This window comes from Arachis ipaensis, chromosome B03, assembly GCF_000816755.2.
Source record: "Arachis ipaensis cultivar K30076 chromosome B03, Araip1.1, whole genome shotgun sequence".
Lineage (NCBI taxonomy): Eukaryota > Viridiplantae > Streptophyta > Magnoliopsida > Fabales > Fabaceae > Arachis > Arachis ipaensis.
Window position 1 is genome coordinate 9,268,216 of NC_029787.2, and position 9,266 is coordinate 9,277,481.

General features: G+C 34.7%; 3 protein-coding genes across 10 annotated transcripts in view; 1 reads left to right on the plus strand and 2 right to left on the minus strand.

Annotated features, from left to right (window-relative positions):
- LOC107632231 (DNA repair protein XRCC2 homolog) overlaps nt 1–2,987 on the minus strand; it is a 4,110-nt gene extending 1,123 nt beyond the window's left edge. For 2 of the 7 annotated variants that reach the window (XM_021118047.1, XM_016335935.2), the window contains exons 1-9: nt 2,586–2,986; nt 2,240–2,485; nt 1,823–1,890; nt 1,613–1,675; nt 1,195–1,338; nt 582–651; nt 406–442; nt 226–326; nt 78–130 (exon numbers count right to left, since the gene is read on the minus strand). In XM_021118047.1, the coding sequence (XP_020973706.1) occupies nt 107–130; nt 226–326; nt 406–442; nt 582–651; nt 1,195–1,338; nt 1,613–1,675; nt 1,823–1,890; nt 2,240–2,485; nt 2,586–2,789 (957 nt within the window). In that variant the 5' untranslated portion in view covers nt 2,790–2,986 and the 3' untranslated portion in view covers nt 78–106. Of the gene's footprint in view, nt 1–77; nt 131–225; nt 490–581; nt 652–1,194; nt 1,339–1,608; nt 1,676–1,822; nt 1,891–2,239; nt 2,486–2,585 lie in introns of those variants that run through there. The other 5 variants (XM_021118046.1, XM_021118045.1, XR_002358787.1 and 2 more) reach the window with 4 other exon arrangements.
- On the plus strand, nt 3,280–6,282 carry LOC107628738. 2 transcript variants are annotated; one of them, XM_021118050.1, is made up of 7 exons: nt 3,322–3,527; nt 3,894–4,050; nt 4,090–4,450; nt 4,860–4,994; nt 5,118–5,174; nt 5,638–5,772; nt 5,875–6,282. In XM_021118050.1, exons 3-7 carry the CDS (start codon nt 4,193–4,195, stop codon nt 5,938–5,940), a joined length of 651 nt encoding a protein of 216 aa, XP_020973709.1. In that variant the 5' UTR covers nt 3,322–3,527; nt 3,894–4,050; nt 4,090–4,192; the 3' UTR covers nt 5,941–6,282. The 2 variants fall into 2 exon arrangements, with proteins under 2 accessions (XP_016186807.1, XP_020973709.1); XM_016331321.2 differs by lacking the exon at nt 3,894–4,050 and having other exon boundaries at nt 3,280–3,527; nt 4,181–4,450.
- Nucleotides 6,349–9,266, minus strand: part of LOC107628737 — a 6,374-nt gene continuing 3,456 nt past the window's right edge. The window contains exons 7-12 of the mRNA XM_016331320.2: nt 9,129–9,210; nt 8,259–8,316; nt 8,029–8,153; nt 7,415–7,498; nt 7,253–7,323; nt 6,349–6,847 (exon numbers count right to left, since the gene is read on the minus strand). Of these exons, the coding sequence (XP_016186806.1) occupies nt 6,718–6,847; nt 7,253–7,323; nt 7,415–7,498; nt 8,029–8,153; nt 8,259–8,316; nt 9,129–9,210 (550 nt within the window). The 3' untranslated portion in view covers nt 6,349–6,717. The remainder of the gene's footprint in view (nt 6,848–7,252; nt 7,324–7,414; nt 7,499–8,028; nt 8,154–8,258; nt 8,317–9,128; nt 9,211–9,266) is intronic.

Consider the following 9,266-nt stretch of genomic DNA (forward strand, 5'->3'; position numbering starts at 1 on the left):
GCAGACTGATAATAGTAAGTGATAATGATGAGCAATAACTATTTACAAACTTCAGAAGATATTAAAGAATCCCTCACCCACAATTGGCACCGTCCGCAACCATGGTTCATGAATCAACAAAAACACCATTCTACAAGTTCAGCAAAAAGTAAAAAATGAATCTAATAAAAGTCAAATTTGATTAACTTAAAAGTTAAAATCACAATCTACACATAATGTTCTTACATCCTTCACTATAATCTTGTCTGGAAGTCCAATTCTTGGTAATAACCATTCCAACACATACAATGAGGAGTTTTCAGAATTGTTTATAACAGGTTGATCATCTGAAAAGCAAGAATATGCTGAAGTCATGGCTGATGGATAAAAAAAATTAGTTATTAACAACGGGAATGGAGCCCAAACCTGAACGGCGTAGAAGTATTCTATGTGTAACAAAGGACTGCAAGAACGTAAGGGGCGCCATAAAATTAGAAATATTAATAGTGACTGTAAAAAAAAAAGGTACAAGACATAAGCAACATTAGGAGCCAACATCAACCACTTCATAATATACATGATGTACTAGTAACAACCTGTACCTGCCAGACTGAAGGCATGTACTCACGATACTGAATATGTTGTGGGCTTCTTGTTACATTTCTTGAACACCTTTTCAAGAAGTACAGTAATATTAAAATTAGAACAGAAACTACGGCTTCTCAGTAATGAATTTGCAAAGCAACACAGTAAAAACGTTTAATACAGAAATGGAGACCAATTGGGTATCATTTAATTGTCCTACCTTAAGAATGTGCTGAAAAACAAGAAAGAGATAAATAAGGACACAGAAATAAAAAGGCCTGAAGGTTGCATTGCACCATAGTTTCGACTTCATACATTTATTTATACTAGAAAAAAGTGTATATAATAGGGTGATTGTCGATCAATTTCTTCTTAGTCTACCCCTAATTAAATCCTCTTACTAATCACCATTGAAAAGGGTCAGTACTTCTTTAGCTCATGACTTTCATAAACAATTTAACACGATCGATTCTCTTGACATAGTGGAAGAATTTTTATTGAAAGCAACCGTTTTCAAAAATACTTTTCTCTCTAGACACAATTACATACAATATTTCCAATTAGTCCTATACGGATAATGAAAGAAACGTGCTTTAATTTCTCTAACCACCATGGATTGATGGAACTCACCCGTTGACCTCCTCTGAAGCCGTAGAGTATGTATTTCCAAAAATAACCGACTTTGTGGCTATAACTAACATAGGATGCACCTGAAGTAGTTTTTTAATATCTTGAACTACAGCTTCTGATACACTCTGTAAGAAAAGCTTTTTCCTGCATCACAAATAACATCTTCAAGTTAAACTTTGCATATACCTGAATCATGGATACTATTAAGAGAAACTCTTGCAATTATCAACTTTCCCTTGCTTTCTGTCTATGTTTTTACCCTTCATTCAAAAAATATATATAGAAAAAAGAAAACAAGCAAGCCACAGAATGATCATCTAAGAATTCTAAATATAAATTGAACTTCAGAGGATTCTAAAGCTTGGAAAAAAAAAAAAGCGGCATGCATCAAACAAGGGTGGTGATGGGTATTAGTTACCTATTATGTTCTTTTAGAGACAAGAACATTGATGCCCGATCTACCCAATGAAAAGCTCCAATGCTGTCAAATACAGTTTGGACACTCAAACTTTAGTTATCAAATCAAAATGTAGTTTCTGCATAATAATGAGTTAATGATGCCATTTCAAGTAACATTGATTAATTTGATAAATTTTGTTTTTTAAAGAAAAAGCAGCAAGAAACCAACCTGTCAATCAGTAGCAGTTGCACACTAACCCCATGATCTTTCTCCCTTTTTAAGCGATAATGTAAACTCTGTTGGTCAAGAGATGCATAAGCAGGTATTAAAAATAATAAACAATGTTACAAGGTAGTGTGCTCTCTCCCCCATAAATTTTTTTGTGCTGTTTGTGTATAGAAATTAATCTTATATCTTCATCACAATGACTTTAAGTATTTCACATGAATCCAATTAGGCTTTATAACTACTTGGACTAATATCAAACATTCTCTCATGCCAACAAAAGTAACTACCTTTCTCCCTCCGCTACTTGAATCATCATAAAACGGAATTGAACCTAAGTGGATCGTCACACCCTCAATGCATCAAGATTAAGCTAATTGAAGTAACTTTAGAGTAAGAGTGGGTATAGGATGAAGTGACCTTGAGAGTCTGAAGGAATTCGAAGCTGTTGGAACACCGGGCATACAAGAAGCGTTGCATGCACAAATCATACAGGGTCTTATCACAATCCCCAATCGCATTACCTTCCATAATCCGATGAGTGAGCATTTGCGAGAAGCGCGAGATATCGAAGCGACAATCGAGGTCAAGAAAGAGCACGGAATGGTCAAAACCACCGTAGCGAACCCCGTTCCATTCTTTCGGAAGTACACAATTTATAGCAACCTGAGATTTTTCAGTTATTGCAAATTAAATTTTGATGAAATAGAAAAGAAATTTTTGTGTGTGTTAGTGTTACGGTTGAAGAAGTTGTTCAAGTAGGTACTTGAATGAGAATTTGTGTTTTGGCGGAGGGTGAGGGACCGAAGATCTCGATGACGTTGCCGAGGCGGAGCGGAACCCTGTGCAGCGGCGGAACGAGGAGGGTGGATCGGAGGGCGGAGATCCTACGTAGCATATAGTGAGCGGTTTCATCGCCGTCGATCCAACCTTTAACTCCTCCTTTCTCATTCTCCTCCTTCTTGTTCATATGCTATCAATTAATCAATGTTATGAATTATGATTTTGGTTTTCAACCTCTTCTTTTTCTCTACTCTTCCAATTCAGTTCTGTTCTGATAAACGATAATCATATGAATTAAAATTAACCTCTCCTCAGCTGTCGACGGATTCTGCACCGGACTGCTTCCCGCGCAAACTAACCATTGGGCCTAAAGAGATACATGTTTATTGGGCTCGGCTCTTCTTTTTTGGTCAAGTTGGATTCATATAAGTGTGAAAGTAATAAATAATTTGATTAATCGAGTGGTTAATTCATTTATCTATTTAGATAAGTATATGGAGTTTGACAGATTAATTCTTGATCTGCGCAGCTTAAAAATACCGCCAAAAGAAAAGTATGAAAGGTATGTTTTTGGCAATTTATTGAGTGGAATGCATACGCAGGCATGCGGTTTGCACATGGCAGTTTGTGGTTGGCGTTGCGTAGAAGAAAGACAACACGTGAGGCTCTTATTTGCCTTAAAATTCTCACTACGTAACAATTTCTATTGTCCACAATTAATTCATTTAATTAGTTACTTCCTTTCTCCCACCTCGTCTTAGTTGTTATCTTTCTCCACGCACCACCCTCTATTTCTTGATAATATTAGCAAATCAATAATAATTTTATAATAATATTACTCTACTAAAATTGCACCTTCAACCGTCATTAAGAGAAAACACAAGTTCCATAAACCATTTTTGTACCTGAATTTCATTTGTACCAGGTTTGCTGTCTTTGCTAATTGCTATAGTAAACCTTTAACATAGTTTCATGTCTTTAGATTCTGTGTTTTACTCTTTTGTCTCTTTTTGCCATAAGCATGTTTGCATGATGATTACTTGATGAGATTTTTAGCTCATCTTTTGGTTTTGATGATTAATTTTTACACAAAAACAGGGGGGGAAAATCTCATTCCACTGTTTTATATCTGTTATTTCTCTTGTTTCTTGTTTTGGTAAAGTAGAATCAGGTCAATTGTTCAAACCTTTGATATAGGAAGACCTTTTTGATATACTTACTTGATGCAAGTAGGATGGTTACTTAATTGTCTCTATATTATCTTATTCATGGTATTTTGTTCATACATTAGGTAATGATTTCAAGTAGTTTGATAACCAACTTAGGTTGGTCAAATGGTTAGCTAACTCGTCTGCTTAATCAAGTTCGGGTTTTAATCTCGCCTTGTGTATGCAAATCTGAGAAGTGCTCAAATCTGCGGCATACTAGTGTTAGGCCTGCCGAAGTAGGGTATAGTGGGAAACCAAAAATATGATGATTTCAAGTAGCTTTATAATTGTTTTCCTTAAAGAAGGTCCGGAGTTTGAGTCTTGTGAATGAGAAGATTAAATTCAGTGCTGAGATAGCTTTATTCTGCAGTGACGTGGCACGATGAACATTATGTCGACCAACCAGTGTGGTTGGCCTCTGAGAGTTCACCATGATCATCATACTGATAAAGGAGGTATTATTAAGGCTCCGTTTTTAGGATCCAGAGGATTGGACTTTGTTAATGCTGCTCATAAATGTCATCATCATGGTGCAAGGAAATGTAGGCCAATTTCTTGCAGTGCAGTGAGTGACAATGTGGATCCTTACGACTCAGATGACATTCAAAAGAACAAATCTCAGAAGGGTGAAACTGGAGGAGTATGTTCACTTCCCAATTTCCCTTATTTTCATGTAATTCATTGCATTGCAATTGAATCATTTGTTTTTATTGTTTTTGACCAACACTTTTATCCATTAGTCCAATTCCTTTAGTCTAACAATCTAACAATATACTTTTAGCTTACACTTCTAAACATTTATTTGCTAACTGTTGGCCAAAAACAATAAATTCTGCTGGCCCTCCAACATTTCTCGTAAGCTTATTAGGTGATATTATACGCGACACTCGTTTGTTTGTCATGCATATTTTTTTTAGTTTTCTTTAAAGGATTAATTTTATGTTTGCATTAATTCTTATTCATACTTTTAATGATTAATATGTTGATTATTAACTTTCGTTTGCTGTGCATATATCCGAATCTGATATGTTTTGTGAAATATGCTTCAGGTGAATAGTGAAATGCTTAGAGAGAGTCTTGAGAAAATAGTTGGTACTGATGATTCCACGTTTAGTGGATTTGACCTTGCTACACTCATTAGGAAAAAATATGGCAGGTCTTATGATGTTCAGCTAATAAAGAAGGTAAGCTTTTGACAAAGTGCAATTAAGTGCGAGATTAAAACTTGATATCGGTATGATGTTTATTTCTTTTGTTCTTTGGTTATATTTCCTTTCCTTATTTTGTTGTTACATGATTTGTAATAGGAATTCATGGGAAGAAATCTGCTTGCTTTGAATGTCATGTGGAAGTACATGGAACAGGTAATGTAAAAGCATTTCTGTGCTACATCTGATGGTTTCATACCCTAGGCTACATGATTGTACATTCTTTTTCCTTTTCCATTGAAATCTGCAATATATTATGAACAAAAAATGAATGGAAAGTACTGGACAAACAGCATTTGAATAAGTACTTTGAATTGCTAAGGCATTGTTTGTATACAAGGAGATTACACTTGAGAATAATGAGATTCTTATCCTTGTATGATAGCTCATCCTTACATGCTCTTTACTAAGTACTTTACACGCTCTCTGTTAATTAAACAAATCTTAGCTCTCCATTTATTATATTTTATATCAATGGTTCAGATTTATAATTTAGGATTTAAGATTTAAAGTTTAGGGTTTAAGGTTCAGAGTTAAAGGGACGTTGCACTCCTCATTTTCTCTGGAGTGCATTAATATTTGCCTATATGACTAACGACTCTTTTCATTTTTTCTATAGAGATCATTTCCATTGACCGAAGAAGAGTATATTTTGAGGCTTGATGATGTGGCAAACACATTGAAATGTTGGGGAGCTGTCTCACATATTCGGAACAGCCTACAAAATTCTAAAGAACGGCCTCGGATAGGGAAGGTAAAATTATGCTACTTCCATCCTATGTTACTAACTTACTATTAACTCAAATATAAGTTGAACTATTACAAGAATGAGTTTTCTTATTTTTATATACTGCAGGCCGTAAGCATTTTCATTGATATGGATGAGTCCGGTGCTCGTTCAAACGAGTGGATATACAAATAGATTGCATTGATGAATTGAAATTCATCTTAATTCAGTCACTGAATTCCATTCCATAACGTGACAAGGGAGGAACCCATACTCATTACTCAGCAGCATCACTTTTGTTGAACTTTATTGAATTCAGTGAATTGTCATCTTAACAAAATCTACAGCCTCTAAAGTTTCTGTTGGCACCAGGTCATGGCACCTATAATTTTTGTTCTTCCCTTAAGTTCACAATATTGATGTAAAATGTGTTAATATAAGGAAGCATCCAGGTTATAGTAAATTTCTCTCTTGTTTGGAAAAGATACCATGTACTTGCCCCCATACTAATTCCATGCAATTGCAAGCATTTATATAGTGATTAATCCAAGAAAACCTGAGTAGGATGAAACTTCCCTGTAGGGATGTAATAATTCATAATAATAACTTTGAAAGCAACAAACTCTAATCCATTTCAGTAATTGCCAACTACAATTTACATGCTATGTAATAATCCATCTTTGCCTGCGTTCTTTACAATAAATATGACATGACCTAGCATTACCATCTACACAAATAACCTCTCCTTGATACATTCAAAAGTTACACAAACCTCTATCACATACTCGCTGTAAGGAGCCGGTATTCTTTACAATCAAAGATCAAGACTGAAAAAAGTTAATTTCTTTTCTTTTATCTCTCTCCTGGGCAGAGAGAAAAGTTAATTCTTTACTATGAAGGGATAAAGATCCAGTAGTTGTTTCCATTTTTCTTTTAGTCAAAAATTGAAAGAAAACCCAGAATAGGTATATTCTAGGAGCTGCTATTTTGAATTGGCTGTGTAGGACACTGGTCCTCTAAAGCTGGTGAGTTTAAGAGCTTCCTAAGGGAACGGTACTGCAAGCGGACATTCTCTCCAGTTTCAATAATCTTGAGCAAATACCTGTACAAAAAGTATATTCAACTTCAAATTAGATTTTCATCAAATCTGATTCAACATACATAGTTGTATAAGAATGAATGTGCAACAAAAAGGATGGGAAATATTTTTACAAATTAAGCATGTAAAAGTTTGAAAGCATTAAAAAACAAGTATCAACTGGCAAACCCTACTCACCAAAAAAATAAAACTGGCAAACCCTACTACCAATAGTATCCTATCCGCTATTGTAAACAAAAGCACCCTAAATGTCTAACATTGACACACATTTTGTAAAATCACAGTGAAACCACCTAGTAATCGTCATCTAATAATACAGCTTTTACATTGAAGGTAAACTTATTCATAATTCACGATGCATCCATATATTAGCTACCATTCAATGCAAATTTAACAAATTTAACTCACCAGCCATTAAGACACTGAGACGTAATGACAGCTTCTTTCCCAACAAATTTTTCTGGTGTTCTCCTGTTACCCTGCATATAAATTGATTGACCAGGATTACCAGCCTGTACCATTTAATACACAAGTTCCAAGAATTAGAAACATAAAAACCAATTTTCTTACCTTAATAATAACCTTCTCATTTACTGAAAATGGATATTGTACTCCCCTTTGCAGTCCATCAGCAGCAGTAAAATCTCCATTTTCCTGCAAAATTAAGTGCTAGTACCCATGAATTTCACTCTTGGAAACAAAATACTTTACAGTGTTGAGCATTTTATTCAGTCAGAAATTTGTTAGTTATGGATGCCAGCTGCTAGGTCTCTTCAAAATACACACATCCACCATGAAGAGAGGTCACTTTTTTTAATGGTTTATATAAGGCAATTCATAATACAAAAATTTTGAGAAACCCAGCAAGCATTTCAGTGGCAATAACTTGTTTTTGACAACTTAAGGCTACCGCCAAGGTGTTTAACAAAGACGAAATTACAGTTCACCACACCTGTAAAGAAGACTCCGGAGATTTACAACAGAAAACCCCTATTCTATAATATCCCTTAATAATGATAAATTATGACACTGCCATGAAAAGGAAAAGAGAACTCCGTTGAGACAAAGAAATTAAAACAAGTTTTCTGGCAAGTGTTAAGTTAGTGATCATAGAAATTAGCTAAACTTATACTATGGCTATTCTATTAAAAAGCCAAGAATGACATGATACTTAAGTAATATACCCTATTCACTCTTCTGATTGGATCGATTTGGTCACCCATTTCTTTTCGCCGCTTTCGTAGAGCAGCATTGCGAAATAACCTTCGATCATCCTCATGCTTAACAGCAACAGCTGCAGCTCTAAGAGCTGGAAAAGAGACAAGTTTATGTCACATCGGACGAAATAAAAATAACAATCAAATGCCTGCAAAAATAGATGAAACAAGAAAGCTAGAGAGGAAATGGAATATACCAAGGTTAGGGATCAAAGAACTTGTCTCTACATCAGCATTGCAGACAGTACATCTCGACTGTGACGGAAACAATAACTGTAATTATGATTCTTGTCTCTCTCCATCTAAGAGTTATAATTCCATAATGAATGTGAAAGGTATCATAAATGAGACAACAATGTACAACCAGAATAACAATCCACCAAGAATGTAAAAAGTTAAATACACAGCAAACATAAATCATGGAATAATTTGATTCTCTAGTTGGACAATCAGGACATTAGCTATATTAAAGAAATTTATATTATTTTATAGAAATTTTAGCATTTAAGACGCCATCATAAGTTTTCACCTTTTAGCTATATCATTGGTAATCTCTATATTTACTGCATAGTATATAGACTAGAAGTATTATAAGGGATTCTACAATTCCATTGAGCTTCAGCTACACAAATTTTTAAATGTCAAATCCAAATATCTATTACTGAGCCTTCAATAATCAGTACATCAAATAGTGTTCACAGCATTGTACACAACCAGTCAAATGTAATATAAACCAACCTTTCCTTCCCCAAATCAAAGCATAATGTTATACAAAAAAATATAAATATAAATTAAAAAAAAAAATTCTATGTCTATGTATTTTTTACCCCTTAGTCTCCAAATAATCTAATCCCAACGGTAGGACATTTCATTTGCTGCAGCCACCAAACTTCCAGCAACCAGACAGCAAGTGAAGTTTAATATGTTAACTCAGTGTGAAATCTAGCAAGACAGACTATGTCCATCCACCTAACTGACATTTTAGTACCCTATGGACTATCATTTCTTATTGCAGACACATGATCAGCACATGCTTATAAAATGTATATAAGAAAAACCTTACTTACTGTTTCAATGACTCTCCTCAGCATGAGACCACCAAATGAGTGTCCACATGAGACAAGCATGGCATCTTCAAGGAATGCACCACTGAAAAATAGGTTAAAACAGAAAAGTGTAAGAGATATCAGAATAAAGTATAACCT